The 23,109-nt window shown below is 38.8% G+C and overlaps 1 protein-coding gene across 1 annotated transcript in view; it reads right to left on the bottom strand.

Annotated features, from left to right (window-relative positions):
* The window catches only part of LOC131418212 (ADP-ribose glycohydrolase MACROD2-like), a 709,048-nt gene that overhangs the window by 10,321 nt on the left and 675,618 nt on the right, over window positions 1-23,109 (bottom strand). The window contains exon 7 of the mRNA XM_058562207.1: window positions 17,245-17,313. Within this exon, the coding sequence (XP_058418190.1) occupies window positions 17,245-17,313 (69 nt within the window). The remainder of the gene's footprint in view (window positions 1-17,244; window positions 17,314-23,109) is intronic.

Here is a 23,109-nt window from a genome sequence, read left to right as displayed (position 1 = left end):
CACTCTGCTGTACACAGGGTTGCTAGGAGTTGGAATTGACCGGACAGCACTAACAAATCAAAAAATTAAATGGAATTGCACACAATATGTGCTCTTCCATGTCTGGTTTCTTTTGCTCAATGTTACGCTGGTGAAATTCATTCATATTGTTGCATGAGATAGTGAATTTTAATTGCACTATGGCCATGTTAATATGTCTAATGGTGAATCTTCTTTGAGGAGTGAGAATAACTTTTTTTCTCTTTTTAAACATCAAACATTCACTGCTTCCCCCTACTTCGCCCTCAGCATATTATTTCCTTAGTGCAGCAGAGCTTAAATGTTGGCGTGTGCTGGGAGCCCCTGGAGGGCTTTTTAGCATGCAGACTGCTGGCTCCTCCCTCAGAGTTTCTGATTGTGCAGGTCTGGAGCAAGGCCTAGAATCTGCATTCCTAACAAGTTCCCAGGTGCTGCTGCTGCTGCCGATCCAAGGACCACTCTTTAAGAACTACTGCCTTAGAATATGCTGAATTTGCTAACCACAGCCCATCTGTGTGCATTCTTTTCTATATCTAAGTCATCTTTCATTTAAAGTAGGATTTTTAAAAATAAGTGTCCTTATATAGCCTGACCATGGATTTTTCCTTGCAGGGAGGGCAGCATCTCGCATGTGGTGAGGAAGGACACAAGCTCTAGGAGTGCCTGAATCTGTGAGATCCATATCAGTATGTGAAGATGTGAGAGCCATTTTCAGAGCATCCACTCCTCAATATTAGATCTACTAGATTTTACTGTCAAAAAGCTGAACCTCCTTGCAGCTTGACATGTATCCAGAGAAAAACCTGCCCAAATATCAAGAAAGGCCCAGGTCTTTGCCTCAAGCCCTGCAGGCAAGACGTCCTAAGGAATAAAGCTTTAAGACTAAAAGTAATAAACCGTCGCTATAACTTATTCCTCTCAAGCTAATTCTGGACAATGTCCAATATGTTAGCCACCAGCCACATGTGACCAGTAATTCCTTGCAATGTGGTGAGTCTGAATGACATATTCTGTAAGTGTGAAATACACACTGGGTTTCACAGACTCGGTACAAAACAAAACAAAAAAGAAGGTAAATATTTCACCAATAATTTTTATATTGACTACAGGTTGAAATTATTATATTTTGAATATGTTGGTTATATAAAATATATTATTAAAACTATTTTCACCTATTCCTTTTTGTTCCTTAATGTAGCTATTAGAAAATTTAAAATTACATACGTGGCTCTCATTTGTGGCTCACATTTATTTCTATTAGACAGTGCTATTCTAGAGAATTTAGTATTAGCCTGACTTATACAAATAATTAAAGACATGTTTATTTGAAAGGCAGAGTTATGAAGATGGAAAATTCCAGCTTGCCAAAGGATGGTCCATCAGAAATCAGAAAATCTAATTTGGCTTATAGAGAAGCATCTACAAATGCTAACAGGAATGGCTGGGAAGAAGAAGAGTCTAATTAGGTATAATCGGAAAGGAGGTTCTGAGAAGGATTAGAGGAAGAAAGAGAATGATAAATTTGTAACAACTACCACACTAAAAAACTACTTACACCCAAACAATATCCAATGGCTGAAAATTTTTGCTTCATGTTAATTTGACCCAAATTTCTTAGCTTGGCATTCAGAGTTCTCCATAACCAGGGCTCTGTCTTAGCAACTAATTAATAAGAAGATGGATGGATCCATCATTTAAGCCAAGTGGGTCTATTCATTGAATCTAAAATAGTTTTTTTTTTTTTTGAGGAAGATTAGCCCTGAGTTAACATCTGTTACCAATCTTCCCTCCTCCCCCCCTTTTTTTTTTCCTGAGGAAGATTGGCCCTGGGCAAACATCTATGCCCATCTTCCTCTACTTTATATGGGACACCACCACAGCATGGCTTGATAAGTGGTGCGTAGGTCCGCGCCCGGGATCTGAACCTGCCAACCCCGGGCCGCCCAAGTGGAGCATGCAAACTTAACTGCTATGCCACCAGGCTGGCCCCCTAAAATAGTTTTGTGATATCCTACTTCCAACCTTTCGTGATGCTCTTCTGACCAACTAGAATAGCTTCTTTCCACTCTACATTTGCACACCTTTCAGATCCCAGCTCAAATCTCATATTCTCCAGCCACATATCACAGATAACTGCAGGCCAGAGATGCTCTTGACTCCAAACTCCTTTAATATGTTTCAGTGTAATCCTTCCTTTGTATTTGTCGTGCTCTCTCTGGTTTGTTAGCTGTCTCCCATCCTAGCTATGTGACCTCACACCACACACTTGATTGCTCTCTGCTTCACTTTCCTTGTCTGTAAAGTGGGATGATGATTGTATTTATCTCACAGATGAGAGTGGAATGAATGAAATCATGTACAGTTCTTAGAATAGAATCTGGTGTATGATAAAGATTAGATAAATATTAGCTGCTATTATTATTATTGTCAGTGATATTAGCTATGTAACACATGCCTGCATACCTCATTTTTCCATCTAGATTGTAAATTCCTGGAAGGGCAGGAACTATATTTTCTTCTTCATATTGCAGAAAATCTTACAAAGAGTTAAAACCCAATAAATATCTGTTGATGGCCATAGCAAATACCAATACATTTTAATTGGTACTTTCTGTAGGCCAGACTCTGTACTAATCACTAGGGATAATGATGATGGGCAGCATAAACACCATTCCTCCCCCCTGAAACTTAAGTTATAGTGGAGGGAGATGGACAAAAGTGAAGTATGCTAAAGAAAAAAGAGGATTACATAGTTACAGATAGCAGTAAGTGTAACGAAGTAATGAACAGGGGGCTGGGATGGAGGTTCGGTGGAGAAGGGCTCTACAAAAGATGACCAGAGAAGGCCACAATGAAACCGAAGCACAGTGAGAGGAAAGGCGGTTCTATGAGATAAGAATTGAGGGACAAGAGGAGTCCATAATGATGTGCCTCACAGGTTATAGTTAGCTGTTTGCATTTTACTTTGAAGGAAACATGAAGGTGTTACAGGAATTCAAGAAGGAGTGGGCTGTGATCTGTTTATTTTGCTCTGTCTGCTGATAGCAATAGGCCTTAGGAGCTGTCACATTTCACTTGACTTACGAAATGAGATCATATTCAGGTATGATATATTAATATGGCCATGAACTTAGACCTATATAATGTTAGCTGATTCATATAGGGTCAAATATATACACTTGAACTTAGACTCATTAAAACCAGCTGTCTGTATATATATTTCACATGAGTGTGTGAAATCCAAGTCCAAATATAATAAGATATCTGCCACTAGGAAAACCAATAAGAAAATTCATGAATCAGAGTTCTGTTTGAGCCTTCATTGTGACGTATTCTCATTTATTAGCTTATGTAAAGACCTTCTTGTTCATTTTTAAGGCGACCACTTCAAATATGATTTTGGAATAAGGAAGGATATAAAGAATGAAAACATTATAAAAATTATAGAGTGAGTCTTCCATAAAACACAGCATGCAAAAATCTAAACAAATTATCATTTAGTTCTAGGCATTGCCGACTTTAAAAAACAGCAGACAGTTTGAAACATACTATTGTCCTTGAAAACAGAAATGTGAACACATCAAGTATTTACCATTCATTTTCTCCCTGTGGGATTAGCTGACATCCCATAAAGCCTTAATAGTATGTGTACGTATTTCTTAATACAGAGCAGATGCATGGCATAAGGAGAAAAAAAAAAATGGGAGATTTTCGTTTTTTGTTGTTTTCTTTTCCAAAATATCTCAAGCTCAAGTCTGTTCTTTAGCTCTCAATACTTGTGTAGCCCTGGGCAAGTTACTCAACCTGGTAACTTGGTTGCCTCATTTGTAAAATTAGGGAAATAATAACAATAATAATAATACCAGCCATCTCTGAAAGATACTAGATAGCTGTTCAACAAATCCATTTCCCTTATCTTAGTCACGCAGGAAGGAGGAACTTTCAAGACTCAGGAAGACCTTCCTTTCAGTCAAGTGGGGCTGTGTGACTGAGTTCTGGCCAATGGAAAGTAGGTAGAAAGGACGTATGCCACTTTTAGGCCTGGCCATATAAACCTCCTGTGCATCCCTCCCTATTTGCTGACTGGATTTCAAGACTCAAGACAACTTTGGGGACCACAGGTTGAAACTCACAAGCCTCCATCAACTTGACTCCCTGAACGACTACATGGAACATGACTTCTTACTGTGAATTTTATTTCTTTTGTGTAAAGTTGGCGTTGTTGTTACTGCAGCTAGCATTACCTAGCTCATATTCCATTTTAAAGAGTCATTGAAAGAATTCAGTGAGATGATATTTTGGCACTAAAAGATATTTTTTGCATTGTCATTATTATTCAATCCAACCACTTAGGATCTGTGCACAAAGGTCTCAGAACACACAATTTCTTTATTACTGCAGATAGGATTTTCAAAATAAAGGAAGAAAATAGCAAAGATGACATGACATGACAGCGAAGATATTTTGAGGGCAAGGAAGAGGAATATAAATATTATAATTTAATCCCACCTCCATTTTTTTCTCCTGAAAAACTAGCCAAATAGTTGTGGTGAAGACAGTCAGATCTAGTTTCCCATGGGGTGATAGTCCATACTCAGGAGGAACTTATTTTTTCTTTTATTTTTTTTCCTCCCAGAAATCATATTATGTGGTCTGATAAGGAGATAGAATCTTTGCAGTTAGAATTGTACTTAAAAATCCAGGGCATATGGTCACCATATGGACCACAAGCGAATTCCCGGTTTCTTTATTCTTGATGAAAAAGGGAGATTGTTGAGTAGGAAGTATGGTTCAGAGAGGAGATCCAGTAAGTAGGAGGAGGGGAAAGTCATTAGTGGAGATGGAAGACTGGATGTTAGTAATGTCAGGAGACACTGTTTCAGGGAATAAAGTGGGAGCAGAGTCTGATGTGCTCTGTTAGCTCAACCTTAGACTGAGGATTTTTGGGCTGGGGAGGGGCTCTGCTCAGGGACAAAGAATATTATCAAGAAGAGGAAGGCTTATGTGTGGAAGAGTTTGCTTGTGTTTCTCTCGCTCCTCCCGCTGATCCTGGTAAACATCAGTCTTAGGTAATAAAGAAGTGGCTATAGACCCAACTTCTCTAGACTAGTCTACACCAGGACTTCTGGTTGGACGGAAGCTCCAGAAAGCAAGAAGCAGGAAACTGCGGGATGAGAAAATATGGTTGCTTATTTTCTCAAAACTGAAAAGAAAGATTCAGAGAAACCCAGTGCCTGGTGCTTGGAGTGGTCTCAAGGCCTTCACTGTCTACTCTGAGGAAGAGGTTGACAGAGATATTCATCTCATTACATGGTTAGGATAGAGTTATTGAGTGAATATTTAGTAATTGATTCTGTTTCAAAATGTGGTTGGCATAGATAACACTTATGGATGGTTTAGGTAAACTGAAGCAGTTTAATGGCATTTGAGACACGTGTTTTGAAAGTTTAGATCATTATGGGTCTCCTAGTATCAGAGAGACATCATAAATCATAGATCAAGCTGGGAAAAATATACAGATTTGTGTTGGGTCTCAAAACAGAGTGCATCTGTGCGTGCATATGTGTGTGTGTGTACACGCATGTGTGTGTCTATGTGCACGTGTGTTGTTTTGTGTATACACACGTGTATGTGAGTGTTACTGTCCCTTCTGCCTGAGGAAAATAACCTCTTTGCCTTTCCACTTTAATTTGACACATCTGGTGCAAAAATACTTTCTAAATGAAATAGGAAGAAAAACTTTTCATTAAATGCCGTCAATGTTTATTAGGAAATCTTGTCTTTGTACTTGATTAAAAAACGTTCTAGTCTTTGCCACTTGCTAGCCAATTATTTCTTTTTTTTTGTTAAGGAATGCAGCAGTTCTGAGATGTTCTCTGTCTCTCTCTCTGTCTCTCTCACTCAAGAAATCTACCCCCTGGGAACAGTGGTGGGAAACATAGATAACAAAAAACATTGTTAGGAGTGAGGCAGGACAATACACTCCTGCTCATGAAAATCTATTTTCAAGAACTATGATAGGCTACATCCTTTTCTGAAACTTGGGAGAATGCTTCCTCAATAACGTTGTCCACGATGAATTAAAGAAATTCACACTCCATTTTTTAAAAAGTAATTTTACCAATGCTTATTTTGTGTTGTAATAGTATCATTTATTGAAATCAAAACTTTAAACTATGTTCTTTAATTCTTCTGGATAGGATGTGGGATTGTTTCCCAAACTGTATTTTGTTAGATATTTTAAAAATGTTCTATATAAAAAAAAATGTAACAAACAAACAACATTTTTAAAATAAGATTTGGTCTGTTATTGTAGGTAATGCCTCATGCTTCAGTCCCCCCTGAGCTTCTCAAGGCATGTTAGCATGTTGAAGGCTCTGAGAAGTCCTGCACCATAGAAACTACTTAACTTTGTCTAACCTTGTAGTTTCTAAAATTTTTGGCTGCTGAATTCTTTTATCAAGGGACACATTAACATCTTGATGGATGCTATAAAATTTTAAAGATGGGAATATCTGAGAAAGAGCCCCACCATGTTGCTTATGACTTGGAAGTAAATTATTTTACACTGCCTTTCTCTTGTGTCTTTGCCCAGTCAAAAAATGATCATGTGCCATTCTACCTGAGCCATTGTCGTGATCTCTGTTTTTCAGTGAAATCATATCTTTAGTAGTGGCAAAGACACATATCTTCAAAACTGGCTCTGGAAATCCTTTAAAACACCCTTAGGGCCAGCCCCGTGGCTTAGCGGTTAAGTGCGCATACTCTGCTACTGGCGGCCCGGGTTTGGATCCCAGGCGCGCACCGACGCACCGCTTGTCCGGCCATGCTGAGGCGGCGTCCCACATACAGCAACTAAAAGGATGTGCAACTATGACATACAACTATCTACTGGGGCTTTGGGGAAAAAAAAAAGGAGGAGGATTGGCAATAGATGTTATCTCAGAGCTGGTCTTCCTCAGCAAAAAGAGGAGGATTAGCATGGATCTTAGCTTGGGGCTGATCTTCCTCAGGGAAAAAAAAAAAAAACCCTTAAAGTATAGTATTCATTTTTTAAATTCAGATATGCATTTGATTCCAATGCACATTTAATTTTGACCGTCGCTGAGCTAGTCTGAAAGACATTTCATAGAGAAATAGACTGCACTTAGTTACCAGATGTTCTGGGTTTATCCAGATTGGCTAGGAATACACCTTTTGTGAGAATATTCTAAAGAGTTACTCCAACTATTATTTTTTATACTAATTAACAAGAAAGTGACAAGGCCAGAAAAAATTATACTCTAAGAATTTTAGGAATCAAAGTTCAAGAAACATTTTTGAATATGAGTGAGAGATATCATGATTTTAATTTGTAGGCAGAAAAGACTTGGTGCATTTTAGGTAGGTGAGAACACATCTTGGTTTCCCCAGTCCCAACGTGGTCAATTGTCCTGGTATAATTATTAATAGTGCCCCCATCACTCTCAAAAGTGTGCTCGTTTTGAAGCTATATGATTACTCTTATTGGGTCATGCTGACAAAAGCATCCTAAAACATGGGTTTACAGATATACCACTCCATGTCTTATCACTAAGAGAATACAACGTAAAACAGGTAGAAGGATCTGTAGAAGGGACAAAAGGAAAGTCTATGTCTGGTATTCAAGCCAGGCTACCCAGCTATCAAATCCCTAGTGGTAAATGGGAGCTAGCAGAGAGTTCTGCAGAGTTCCTCCTTGCCTGTATCATTTACTGCAGGTGCTTTGCAATATCCAACTGGTACACGCCAGCACGATGTACTAGAGGATGTTCACCTTGACGGTCGGAGACTGGACTCATCTGTTGCTAAAGATTTTGAATATTACCCTTGATTGAGCCTCTCTGACCTTAATACCTGTCAACAGATTTGGTGATTTGGTGATGATTCATTGAGATATGGGAGTCCTACTTGGAGTAGTTAGGATTCTAAAGCAAGCACATAAATTTAATAATAACAATAATTGTAAAAAAATAAGATTGCCGACACCTGCTGAAAGTGTACTATGTTTGAAAAGCTGTTATATCACTCTAAATATTTCAACTCTTTTAGTTTTCACAACCCCATGAGATAAATACTATTATTATCTCCATTCTACGGAGGGGAAAACTGAGTCACAACCTAAGAAAGTTACCTAAGGTCACACAGCAGTGGTGATGTGAATTCAAAATAAATTGAGACTGGATGGTTTGCCGCAAAGAACTCAATAGGTAGGCGAGTGAATCTGAAAATAGAATGCAGGAATGTTCATATTAATTCTGACCTATTTGGTCCTAAATTTAGATCCGAACTTGTGTGTTGGACAAAGGGGTTGCCGCCCCACTCAGATAATCCCCATGTCCTAGTCTGGGATGATTTTGTTTCCAAGCCACCCTCACCAGATCTTTAGAAATATGTTCCAAGAGCTCATATAACTGAACTGAATGTTACAAATATATCGTGACAGCCACACTTAATTTGTAAGGAAAAAATATATTTGTGAAAGTGTAATTGGAAGGCAATTGGTACTTGCCTTCCAATTGCCACTTAAAAATATTTTAAACTTCATTAAATGGTAGATAAATATACTTTTAATACTAAAAAGTAGATAGTTGATTTTATCTATTTTCAGCTGTTTAATCCAATTTTAAACAAATTAACCAAAGTATTTGAAAAGCTTATCAGAAAAGCTTCATCATAAGTTAAGCTTAAATAACTAGCTTCAGTAATAGCAAATAATCTCTATATACTCACCATTTAGAAGTTTATTTTGTTCTCTGAAAGTGAATAGAGAGCTCTTTTTTTTTTTTTGAGGAAGATTGGCCCTAAGCTAACATCTGTTGCCAATCTTCTTTTTCTTTTTTTCTCCCCAAATCCTCTGTACATAGTTATATATTCTAGTTGTAGGTCCTTCTAGTTCTTCTATGTGGGATGCTGCCTCAGCATGGCTTGATGAGTGGTGAGTGGGTCTGCTCCCAGGATCCAAACTGGCAAACCCCAGGCCACCGTAGCAGAATGTGAAAACTTAACCACTATGCCACTGGGCCGGCCCGAGAGAACTCTTTGGCTTGAATTTACCTTTGTGTTTTTGCAGCATGATATTTTGGGGAAAATTCACTTCTGAAATAGGAATTTCCTCTATTAGGAGCCCTAATGATAGTAATAAATATTTTGGGAAAGTGGCCATGATATTAGAAGAGTTGTAATTGGTCCATTATCTATGATAGGCTGTATATCCAATATTTAGGACCTAGTATGCACAAGTCACTGAGTTGGGCTTTGTACAGAACAAGAAAATAAATGAGATGTGGTACCTGATTTTAAGACATTTACATTTTAGTGAGTTAGACATGTCATGTATATAACTAATATTGATACGAGGCACATGATAATGTTTGAAGTTTTGCAAACAAATTTATGAGAAACAGTAGAAGAGACAGTTCACTATTGTATGGGATGAAATGTAATAAACAGGGGAGAAATCAAGAATGGTGAAAATGTGCATCCCCCCTCCCCCGAATTATCTAGTATAATTCTTGTCATTGAAATGTTTGCTCAGATAATTTTTGATGGAAGAAAGGAAAGGAAAAGAAGGAAAAAAGGGAAGGAGAGAGGAAGGGAGGGAGGGAGGGAGGAGGGGAACAATGGAGTAAGAGATCTGTGTAAGGGTAAGATATTGGAAGTGAATCTTGAATAAAATAGATATGGCAGAATGATGGCAGAATGTTGCAGTACAGTGGTGTTTGGGAAATGACAAATGAGTGAGTTGGGCTACAGAGCAGGGTACATGTGGAGTATGAGGAAGCATGGAACTAGACTATACAAAAGGGTTTGGACGTTATATCCAGCGGGGTATATAGTTGGAGGTCCAGCAGGGTATATTGTTGGGGGTATCTGTAAACACATTTCATTGTAGGATCCAGGTTAGGGTCAAGGCTGTGATGTGGACCAAGTAGGCTGGCTCCAAACTCTCCCCTCTGTTTCCTCAGTCTCACTGCCCCGCTCACGGTGCTGGGGTCTCAGCTTTCCCATGCTGCCCTGTCACTGCTCTGGGCCCACAGCATCCTACCCTCCTCAGGCAGTAAATGTCCCCTGCTCCAAAAGTGTGGTTTGGGAGGCAGCATGGTGGCATGGAAAAAGCATGGGTTTGGGGTTCAGGCAGAATTGGTTTCCAAATTCTGGTTCTACCTTTTGGGTAACTAGACCAGTTACTTGAATTTTATGAGCCTCAGTTACCTGCAAAATTGGGATAATAATACTGAACTTTTAAAAGTAATGAGATATCACTTCACATCCAATGCAAAAATTAGAAAGAACAAAAATAATGCTTGCTGATGGAAAAACAAAGTGTTACAGCCTTTCGGGAAAGCAATTTGGCAGTATCTTTTAAAAACACATACTCCTCAAAGCAGAACTCACACTCCTGGAATCTTTCCCATACAAATAAAAGCATTGCTTATAAGGATATATGGGCAAGGACGTCCCTTGCAGCATTGTTTGCGTGGCAATAAAGTGGAAAGAAAGTGCTGGCTCATCGTAGGAGAAAGGTTGAATAAATTATGGTACTTCCAAGCTATGGAATGTCACGTGAGCTTTAAAATGGATGAATTAGATGTACACAAAATGACTCGGAGGGATTACCACAAAGTTTTACTGTCCGTAACAAAACAAGATTCAGAAGTGTGTGGAATATAAATGTTGAGCCTCCTCTCAGGCACTCCTTGACATATTTAAATGGATTGACTCGTTTTGATGTTCAATATCTTGTGATGGAGGTGCTATTATCACTCCTATTTTACACGTGAGGAAACTGAGATGCACAATGACTAAGAAATTAGCCCAAGGTCACACAGCTCAGGGTAGAGCTGGAATCTGGACTCTGGAAGTTGGGGCCAGAGACTAGACTCTTAAATAGTGTATCTTACTCTCTGAATAATTGGAAGGTCGGAAGTAAGCAAACAATAAAAAGGGGAAAATTGCATTAAAATCACACATTATGTGATTGATTTATATAAAATTTTGTGTGTGCGCATATATTCAGAAAGTGATGTATGAAAGGATGGTCCCCCAAAATGAGACTGGTAATCTTGGGGTGATGTGATTGCACATGGTTTTTATCTATTCTTTATACTGTCTTTCATTATTTGAAATTTTCTCCAATGAACATATATTATTTAAAGAATCAAAACAAGGAATAAACTTTATTCATGATTGGAAAAAAAAGATTTGTATACATTTCCATTTACTGGAATTTTCTTAAAGAAATGATCATGAATATTTACAAAGTTAAAAGGATGCTCCTGGCCAATATAGAATTTAAAACTGAAACCAAAGAAATGACTGAAAAGGGAGACTGGGTAAGTAAATTATGGACATTCATTCATTGGAACATACACTTAAGTGATGTTAGACTATCAGAAGACATGGGGAGGATTCACAATCTATTGTTATATTTAAGACAAAAGACAGTTTGAAAATGATATGTATTGCAGAATACCCTGAAAAATTTCATATATGTATGGCTGCCTAGAAAAAGACTAGAAGTTTATACATCAGCATATTATATATGTTTATTTCTGGGGATTGAGATTATGGGTTCATTTCTTCTTTTGCTTGTTTTTTCATATAGCAAACACACATTACTTTTAAAATAAGAAAATAAATGTAAGAAATAAAAATGTTTTGACATTTTCCCTAGTAAATTAACAAAAGAAATCAGAAATTTATCCTGAGGAACTGATCATAGATACACACAAAGATTTGCTTAAAATGTATGCCCTGCATTTCCCTATTATTTATAATGGAGAGAAAACTGTAAATAACTAAATATAACGTTGGGACACCAGCTCTGTAAATTGTCAGACAACCGTATGATGAAATATTATGCCTCCAATAAAAATCACGCCTTTGAGGAATATTTAAAAACATGGGGAAATATTCAGGGTATACTGTTAACTATAAAAACGGATTAAAGACATTTTTTTACAATTCAATCCTTAAAGGGAAAAATGATCATATGCTTTTACCTTTTATATTTTTTCTGCATTTTAAAATATTTTACAATAAATATGTATTATTTTCATAAACAGAAAAAAATAATTGTTATATTAAAAATAGAAATAAAATACTAGGATTATGTAAGCTCATGTAGTATTAGCTATGGGAGTCAACACTAATAAAACAGTTCTTCGCTCCCCACCCCTTACATGCACACCTTTCTCTCTCTCCTTCCTGAGTCTCAGGTTACCCTTTTGTGAAATGAAAAATATACTGTACATAAATGTAAAGTGTTGAGTACAGGAGACACTCCATATATCTTAGTTCTTTCCCCTTCACTGATCTGCCAGAGGGCAGTGGCTTTCATTCCATACTTTAGACTCCTAAAATTCAAGAGTGACAACTCAGGGGTGTAACAATGTATCCAGACACTCTATCAAGGCAGCTCTAGGACAGGGGACAGCTTTGTCCCACTTTGCTGGGTAGTGGGGAGGACGCTTAGTTGGGGGGTGGTGGACACCAAGAATAGGAAAAGGAGGGGCTGGCCCAGTGGCGTAGTGATTCAGTTTGTGCACTCCACTTCTGTGGCCCAGGGTTCGCAAGTTTGATCCCGGGCGTGGACCTACATACTGCTCATCAAGCCATGCTGTAGTGGTGTCCCACATACAAAAAATAGAGGAAGATGGGCACAGACGTTAGCTCAGCAACAATATTCCTCAAGCAAAAAGAGGAAGATTAGCAACAGATGTTAGCTCAGGGCCAATCTTCCTCACCAAAAAAAGAAAAAGAAAAGAAAAGAATAGGAAAAGGACTAAGAAAAATTAGACTGGAGAAGCCTGAGGGGAATTTCATGGGTGCCCAATGTTTTGTTTCTCCCCAACAACTTAGACAAGGAATAGAAACAATGCAGAGAGCCATTTGGAGCCCACGTCACCAGCCCAGGCTTACAGTGACCAGTGGTTGAGAGCATTTATACTCATTTCTTGTATACTCCTGAATCCGCTTTTTCATAGGTAACCTCATTCTTTCTCTTTTGCTCTCTTTAGCAAAGCTGATTCTTGTTCTAGCTTTCTACAGAAATTTGACCTCCAGGAGGTCTGAAACTAGACTAAAAGTTAAGAAATCCTTTGTCAGGTGACATCCCACTTCATAAATACCAAACAGCAATGATGTGACTTACACAGAGCTCCAAAGGAATACAAGCTCAGGTGTGCCTGCACCTGAGTATTAATTTATTTTGCTTTTAATATTAATGAGCATATTATTTGGTCTAGTTGACCTTCAAATTCAAATTAGGTCCTGATTAAATAATAAGACAGGAGAATCAGGATATATTTAAACAGAACTTTTTTCCCCCAGTAAGGTGCCCTGGACTTGGCCTTGGCTGTGAGAGAGGAAGAGCTATTAGGAGTGTTGAGACAACTAGAGCAGAGAGTTCTCCTTGAATTAAGGAGATTGACTACAGCTTAAATAATAATGATAACAATAATAATAATAATAATAGCAGTAATAACTTTGCAGCAGTTTCAACCAGAGTACTTGATATTCCTAACATGAATTTTACTCCTGTGTTTATTCTCTCCTTCATCGGATTGCCTCTATATTTGTTAGCTTAAATAGCCTTAACATTTGTACTCCTTGGTTTGTTTTTAAGTATTTAAAGTGCAAACCACCATTAAATAAATAGAGTATTTTTACCAGTAAAGGAAGAAATTCCTTCATAGATAAGTGCATGCCTGATTTTATAAATAACCTCAGAACTCCTATCAACCCACAGCTAGCTTCTCAGGTCAGCTTTACCTTGGAATTCATTTCCATTCAGTCCCGGCTGCATCCCTAGCATGCACCCCCTGTGCAGATGAATTATTCATCAGCATTCCTCCTCCTCACGTCTCATCCTCCCAATTCAACTCCTGCCCACCCAGGGGCTGTAATGAGTCATCGGGAACAGGTGTCTTCTGTCTGTAGCTCACAATCTAGCTCTTATCCATAAGCCAATTTATTGTACCTCCTTCTGTTAGCAGCTTGCACTGTTAGCAGTTATGTGGGGTAAATGGGCAATAAGCATCCATTCTCGGTACCCAGTAGGAAATACGTCTAGAACATTTGAACAAAATCGCTGGCATAAAAGACACCCCAGAAGATACTTCCTCTTAAAATTCTTCAACTTTCACATACCTGTTTTAATTTTTAAAAAATCGAATCTCCCAAAACAAATGACATCATCCAGCCCATTTTTGTTTGCTTGTTTTCAATCCTTGCACTCTAAAAGACACAAGTTTCCTGGGGGAACCAAAGTTATAACAAATGTAAAGCCAGCCAACCAACAAGCAAAGCTGGAAATAACTGATGAGTCTCAAAATCTTTGGGAATTATATTGGAAAGAGGGAAAAAAAAAAAGGCCAGTCCATAATATCAGTGATTCCAAAACTCAAGGAGAAGATACTGGGTTGTATCAAAGTCTGGAAACAAAAGCAAGAGAGCAAGGGCTCCTTCAGAACCTTTGGTCAGCAAAAGTGTTCTGCCACTTACACTGGAGAGGGTAATAAGCATCTTTATAAGCGATTTTATCACTGCAGAGCTCATAAGTAGCCCAGATGTCACCAAGGAGACATATTTCTGCATGAAACTAATAATGATGAATGCTTGAAATGAATCCTCAACACATGTGACTGCCTTTTCACCTCAACTTGACCTCAATCTTGGAGGATTTCAATGGCGAATTCATTTCTTTTTCATTCTAAGCTATGTATCTATCCGTCAAGATGGCAGTTCTGTAAGTATTAGATGCTTGGTCTAAGGCTTTGGACTGATAATCAACTAAAAATAGTGGTCTTCTGTACATGCCATTTCAGAAGGAAAAGGCAAAAATCATATCCTGTGTGTTCTATTTTTAACTGAAACTGGATCACATATTAATGTGGATTTCAAAACACTTTTTCTTTCCCTAGATCAAGAGGTCAATGGATATTAACAATTTATTTCAGTAAAATTCTTAAAACTTAACATTTAGTCTTATTAGAGAACTGCATTTGTGATATGTGACAGAACTCGTTGGAGTTACCACAGTTAAAAGTTTTATGTAAAAAAAAAATCCTAAAAGTATTCTGAGAAATTGATCCTGGCATGAGCAATTAATGGTGTGAGATCCTGAAAGCATCAGGAAACATCACAAACAGTGTGTTTCTATAAAGATGTGAAATTTGCAAACCAAACAACTCAACAGGAAAAATCTCAGCTTGAAGTACTTAAGTTAGATTATCTCTTTTGTTTCCTAAACTCTGCCATTCAACTTCATGATATTTTAAAATTTTTTATCACAAGCTAAATGATTGAAATGTCCAAAATGATTTTCTTAGAATGAACATCATTTTCTGTCTTTTCATTCTGACTTGGTCAGGGTTATTTCTCTCTCTAAGATGACTTAGAGTTTCATATCAGAAATTATGTGGATATCTGACATTATTTACAGTTTTAGATATACCAAATGGTTTTAAAACTAGGGGTATCAGAACACATATCTGAGTAGAATGAAGGGAGGTGCCAAAGGATTCATTTAAAAAGTGGCAAAGAACAAGAAAAGGACCACAAAAATAGCAGTATGGTGGATGTTGTGTTGGGCCACTCAGATCCCCCTTTGGGAATGAAGAACTTCTCCTCCTTCTGCAGGCAGCCCTCATCCATCGCAAGCTTCCAGGATTACCTCAACGGAAGAGAATTGCCTCCCCCAAGATCACACCTCCTTCCCAAAGCAGCCAGTGGCAGGTGCCTATCAATGGGAGGTTTTAATTGCCCAAGATTTTCACCCTAACTGGGACTCTCAGAAGGGTCATGCTATCTTCAGACCAGCTGTGGTTTCTGTTGAGAATGCCTCACAGTTCAACTTCTCCCTTTACCCAGTTCTGCATCCTTCTTTTTCCTCTCACAGGTGTTGATTCCAAGAGCTCTCCCTAATAAACGTCTGCTCTCTAATCTCCATCGCGGAGTCTGTCTTCTGGGAGGTCCATTCTGCACAGGTGCCAGGTTAACAGTTTGAGCAATTGGCATGTATTATTGTATTTTGTGAGGTAAATGCTATTATTCTCCCCATTCTACAGAGGAGAAAACTGAAGCACAAAGAAGTTAATTACTTGTTAATTCCTTGAATTCCTTGTCAAAGGTTACATACATTTTAAGTGGCAGATAGAGGATTTAAGCCTCAACCATCTGGCCCCAGAGCTCACAACCTTGGTAACTACCCTCAGTACACAAGGAGACCTTGTTTAGAAAAATCCATTTACCAGGCAACACGAAATGAAATGAGTGATGTAAACAGCTAAGTATTAAAATTTTAAAACGACTTCGATTTTTTCAACACTGATTCAAGGAATAGCTAGTACCAATGTCAAGTGTGGATCTATTTTCATCACTCCAAACTGAAGACATGCATTCAGTATATTTATCCAAAACTTCCAGGTAGATGGCATGGTTTACAAGATGTCCATTTGTACAAATACAACAATCTAGTGTACCAATCACAGAAAGGTTTTTAGTAGTTACCAATGACAGATATAAAATAATACTACCTTTTTGTGTGGGGGACAGTTAATCGGGAGTAAAAGGAAAGAAAGGACTATTTTATTTTCCTTAGGATAATACCTACTTTTTAAACTCTATTATCCGCACATGAATGTCCCCACTATTTCTCCCTCAAATTTTCTCCTAGAACCTAAATAAACTTTTCTTTTAATTTTTTCCTCTTCTGGAGATACTTGGATTGGTAACATTTTCTCTTAGTAGCTGTCCATAGCATGAGGAATGATGCTCTTGCCAAAGATTTATTTCTAAGGATGCCTTTCAAATGTTTTTTCTTTCTTATTCTGTCTGGATAATGAAGCTCTCTGGTAGGTGGTTCCCAAATGCCACTCTTTTGAACTCTTGATGAGTGGCTGTAAACAGCAGAACTGCCTAATTCTAGTGTTTCAAATAAACGTCTTCTTTAAACATAATTTCTCTGATCATTCTCTTGTTTCATAAACAGTTACTTTTCAGAGGAACAAATGTAAATGTATATATAAATTCCGAAAAGGGTAGATATGGAATAAAACAGAGTGGGTGGGATATTTGATTGTGTAGGAATAGAGATGCTTAAAAAGAATTAGATTTGCTCACTACTTTATTTTTCCGTGTAAACAAAACCCAGATGGTCTTCTAAGAGTTTGTGATTTTTAGTTGTAGTAAGTGGCCCCATACCTTCATCTTTACAGACTTCAACTGCCTCTTCTGAAGCAGGGCTGGGCATAGTAGGAGTGTTGACACCATCTGTAAAGCAGAAAGAGCAATACTGCCTCAGAGTTAATACTGTCAAGCTGGGGCTTCCCTACCTGCCACACCTCCCTCCCCACTCCACCAAAGGAAGGATGAGCCTGTTTCATGCTCTAATATACTAAATGGGTCTTTGGCTCTCTTTCATAATTAATATAATTTTATAATAATTATAATTAATGGAAGCCTTCAGTTAAGACAGAGTCCAAGGAACTACATGTTATTTTTTGGTGAAGAATACTAATTGTTGGTACTATTATACTTTGGCATTTTCCTTCTTCCTCACCTCTAGAAGAATAGTACATTATTCTTCTTAGTAACAGACTGTGGAAGAAAGTATATCCTTGCAAATTTCTACTAAGTGCTTTTAAAGTTTGGTTTTTCTTAGCACTGCACTTCTGCTCCTTTATGCCAGGCTGTCAAACTGCAGGGAGCATGTCTGATGGCTGCCAGTGCAGAGGCCCAGGAGAAGGGGACCGTTTGTAGGAAAGCACCAAAAGCCATTTGGAAATTTCACATCACCCAAGCACAGAGCGAGGACGAAGGAACTTGGAGGTCCCTGTCTCCCTTATAACAGCAATCAACCTCATGGGAGTTGATCTTTCTTCTCAGTATCATCGGCACCACAGTGACTCCACTCATGTTGGCCTCCAGGATAACAGAAAATTAACTTACTAACATTAAAATAGTAAATTTAAGATGCAAAACGTTATCAAAAGCATTTGGAATGGTTAACACTTGACAATTGGAAAAGAAATATATATTTTTTTCATGCAGTAACAGGGTCATGGAACTAAAGATAACTCATACATGCATGACAACTAACACACATGTAAAGGCAAATCTTATATTTTCTAGCACACTTTTGTACATAATGTATATGACTATTACTTTTAGGTCATGTCTCTATTGGAAGAGAGAGTAAAATTTTCAGTAGGAGGATAATTGGAGATGATGAATCACTTTCTTTTGTTAGGTGACAATCTTCCATTTGAAAAAAAAGAACAAACTATTAAGCTTCCCTTGATGTCACATCTTCCCATTTCTCTACTTCCCTTCTCAGCAAAACTCCCTAGAAAAGCAGTCTCTGTTATTCTTCTCCACTTCCTCACTTTGTATTCTCTGCGTAACTCACTCCAACTGGCTTCAATACTCCTCCAAGAATTCTCTTATCAAAGGTGCCCCTGACTTCCTTTTGCCCAATCCAGCAGTCATTTCTCTTTTCTTCTCTTACTTCACTTCTCAGTAGCGTTTCACAGAGTTTTTACTCTGTTCTTTCTGAAAGGCTTTCTGGTTGTGGCTGCTCCTTCTCCTCTATTGCCACATATCTGGATGTCGTGGTGTCCCAGGCCCCGTTGTTCTCTTTATTTACATGTTCTCTCTAGTGAATCTCATCCAGTCCCATGGTTTTAAATATCATTTATATGCCAGTGACTCTCAAACATATATCTCTGGTCCACGCCTCTCCCTAGAAATCCAGACTCATATATCTAACTGGCTTTTTGACATCCCGTACAGCTAAGAGTCCTCTCAAATTTACAATCCAAAACTGAACTATTAACTTTCTCAACAAAACTGTGCCCTGTGGCCAGTCTTCCATATATTGGTAAGTGGCACCATCATCCCTGTAGTTACTGAGGCTAAAAACCTAGGATTTATCCTGGATTCCTCTTTCTCCCATACCCCACACCCAATCCATCAGCATATCCTGCTATCTTTATCTCTGGAACTTAACAGAAATCAGTCCATTTTGTCTCCATTTCCAGAAACCACCACCATTGCTTTCCTGCTACAGCCTTCCAACTGGTCTTACTCTGGCTCTTTTGATTCATTTTTACTCACAGGCAAAGTGAGCTTATTAAAACATAGATTATGTCTCTCCACTGCTTAAAAAATTGGTTTCCCTTTGTAGTTCTAACAAAATCAAATCTTATACAGTCAGACATAATCTGCTTCTACGATCTCTTACCAAATCTCACACCATGTTCCGCCCAGTCCACTATGCTCCAGCCACTCGGGCCTTCTTTCCCCAACAGGCTAAGGCCACCTTGGCCTAGAGGCATTTGCATTATCTGTTCTCTCCATCTGAATGCTCCTCCACCATCTCATCATTTAGATCTCATTTCAATTACTGCTTCCTCAGGGAGTTGTCCCCAAATCCAGCCAATGGAAAGTTGCCTTCTCTGCATTCCTTCTACCTTCCCTCATTTCTCTGCAAGGCATTTATTAGTATCTTATACATTTTTGTTTATTGTTTATTTTTGGATTCCCCCCCATCAGAATACATGCTTCAAGGAAGCAGAGATATTGTCTTTATTGTTTACTGCTGTATCCCAGTGCCCGCAACAGTGCCCGGGTCAAAGTAAGGCCTGGGTATGTATTTGTTGAATAACTATCTGAGGAATATTATCTACAACTTTGATTTGATTTGATCATGACAGTAGTCAAAACTGGATTATGCTAGTTTGAGATTGTGTTTTTTTCATGATGTGGAAGAGGCCTGCAGAGTTGTATAATCAAAATCGAAGCTGGAAATTATATGGAATGAAAAGCAGGTATATTTATTACGGAAGAATAACAGCATAGCAAAGAGGCCTTAATAAACAGAACTGCATCTTGGATTAGAGAGGCGATTAAATGAGCAGAGTGGACATAATGTACGTTCACACCAGCCAGGATTATAGACGAATCCTGCCATTGGCCTCCATGCCAGCCAGCAGGCTCCCTTGGAAGAGCAAGAGGAGCTCCTCCGGTGTGCATCTAGGTCTCTGCTTTCCATTGAGAGGCACCCATATTGTGGGGATAACGCTGTCGATCCAAGAGGTGGTGGAGAGGGCTTACACTCTACCCCTCTCTGCTAAGAGACACGATGATCCCAAATCCAAAAAGAAACTGCCTGTTTTCAACTGATTAAGGGAAAAAGGATGAATAAATAAAACATAGGCAAATGTGTGTGTATGTATATGTGTGTGTGCGTGTGTGCATTTGTGTGTATGAACATTAGTGGGAAAAATCTCTGTCGGTAAAGATAGTTTGGGACGGAGCGGTGGGTGAATAAAACCTGTGAAACCTTGGCAGTCAGAGAATGGCCTCAGCTGTTAGCGGTTAGTTGACTAATACTTGTCAGCCCCAAACAGTAAAAACAGTGAGAGCTTTTCACATAAGACTCATCTTCCGTGGAGCATAATGATGTGCGGGTCGGGAGCCGGGGGGAGGGCGTGGATAACAGTTTGCTGTATCAGAAATTCATTTCATTGCAAGGACTGCGTTTCAGCAAAGGGAGCCGGCTGACCCAGTGGCAGGTACACAAGGTCCTTGCTGCCTTGCTTCAGTGCTTTCTCTGATTGGCCTTCTTCAATTCCATCTTCCAGGCTAATAATAAAAGCTTCCAGTTCTCTAGCAAAAGTTCCAAGGTTACTGTAGGAAGGTTTCAGTGAAAAACTTATCCCACCACCTGGTTTATTTCTAAGAGTTCAGCATATGGCCTAGGACGTGCCTGGCACACACTAGGCAGAGCCCACTATTTAAAAAATTCTACTCCGTGGGATTCATTAGAACTGGGAGAATGACTTGGAAACTAAAGAGAAGAAGGATATTTTTATTTTGGTGGTTATATTGATAACTGCATAATTGTGCCTATCATTCTTTTAAAGGAGAGCATGCTTGAGTACAAAAATGGGTAGGAAGAGATGATAAATTGAAGGTGATGATAATCTCTCTTGAGTCTTAAGTGTTATTTTATTTAAAAATGGTCGATTTATAATCTATAGTAGAGAATCTATAAACATTCAATTGACATGTCTGTTCTTTAGTGAACAGAGGAGATGTCAGGAAGGCTGTGGATCTCACATTAGCTCTGTGTATGGGGTCGTCAGGCTCTGTGACACCACCTCCTACGACATGCAAAGAAATAACTGGAAGCATTCAAAATGTAGTGTGAACCAGTCAAGAACACTCTACCAATTGTGAAGGGAAAGACTCTTATTTATTTTCTTTAAACATTTTCATTTCATCTTTTTCCAAATGGAATCTGCTAATTTTGACCTACCCTAAGTCAGCCAATCTCTGCCTTGGCACTTGCAGCCTCTGCCTGTGCCTCTCAGAGCATTGCTGAGCAAACTGTCATTGCATGGAAGAAAAATGGAACTCGTGAGCGAGACGTGGGAATGTACCCCTCTGATTGGAAGCCCTGTCACTCATAACAGAGTTGGTGGCTTCCTGAGGAAAACCTGAAAGAACACGAAGTTACCCCGGCGAAAAGAAAATTCAGAAATTTTCAGAAAATAGCAGTGAATAAAGTCATTGTTCGCCTCTGCGGATGAGGCTTAGGAGACTCCTCAAAAGAAATCTGAGCCCACCTGCTTCTTGGCTCTGCCCTTCCATTTCTTCCACACTTTGTTTTTCCTCTGGACCGTTCTGGTCTTTCAAAAAAACCACAGAGGAAAAAAAAATACATCAAAGTCAATTTATGAAATATCTCTTTATGGCTAATATGCAGCACTGAAATTAATTGTAACCAGTGTAGCATGACTCCCCATAAAGCAAGGCAGAGAGATGAATCAGAAGCGTGAAACAGAAAAATTACCTACATAAATAGGTGCATTTATACTCGTCCCTGCTCACATGATTTGCTTGATGAAATGTTGAACTGCAGTAAACAAAATTCACTCAGCAGTCCTAGTAACATCTCTTCTTGCACAGCATTTCCCCAAATGCAATACAGATTTCAATTCCAATCTGCTTTTCTCCCTTGACTCAAGCAATATGCACTGTGTAAGAACACTTGGTTGATTAAGTTCTATGCCCTTTATTTTCCTGTTGGATATATGTTGCAAAAAGTATCTATTTTTATTTAACTTACACATGACAGTCCTACATATCTGTGCTATGAAATATTTTGTCTTGAACAGATTATGCTGGTCAAGTTTATGCCATAGTACATAACTCCTTGAAAAATAAATAACTGGGTAGGTGCAATGGTGGCTATATACTAGAAACTAGCTAAAATTTTCTTTTGGCTTAAAATGTATAATGTATATCTATGGGTTTATGTGTAGAAAAAATAAACTTTTCAAAGGCAAATAAAGGCATGATTTTATAACTCATTGCTGGCAGGTTTTCCAAATCTCTTTTTGTTTGAAACAAAAAGCAATAAATTTGTATCAAGACGCAGGAACAAAATATAAAACGTGTAGTTAAAGTACAGAGAACAAAGCAGCAGAAGTTACCAGCATATATTACTGTAGGTTAAAGATGGCCACAGATCCTTTGTCTCTCAAAAAGTGGAATCTCTCTTCTCCTTGAATACAGACTGGTTCTGTGACTTGTTTAGACTAGTGAAATGTGGAAGTGACGTTTTGGGCCCTCCAAGCCAAGGCCTCAGAGGACTAGCAGCTTCCACTTTCTCCCTCTGGGAAGCCAGCCACCACGCTCAGGCTAGCCTACCAAATGGAGAGAGGCACGTGGAGAGACAGAAAGGCCACGTGGCAGAGCACCGAGGGGCCAGACACGTGGGTAAAGCCTTCTCACTCCTGCCAACCCAGCCCAGCTGCCAGCTGAATGCAGCCAAATGATGACCTCAGCCAATGCCGCAAGGAGCAGGAGAATCGCCCAGCTGAGCCCTTTAAAAATTCCTGACCCACCACCAGGCTCAGATCACTTAACCTTGTTTTGCTTGAGTGCTTTGGTCCCCCATCTGCTACTACTACCAGCTCTTACTCCAGAGGCAAGAGGATGGGGAATCCTCCTAGAACTAAAACAAGAGCCTCAGAAGCAATGAAGAAACATTTCACC

Source organism: Diceros bicornis, chromosome 19, assembly GCF_020826845.1.
Source record: "Diceros bicornis minor isolate mBicDic1 chromosome 19, mDicBic1.mat.cur, whole genome shotgun sequence".
NCBI classification, from domain to species: domain Eukaryota; kingdom Metazoa; phylum Chordata; class Mammalia; order Perissodactyla; family Rhinocerotidae; genus Diceros; species Diceros bicornis.
This window is presented reverse-complemented; position numbering and strand designations above follow the sequence as displayed.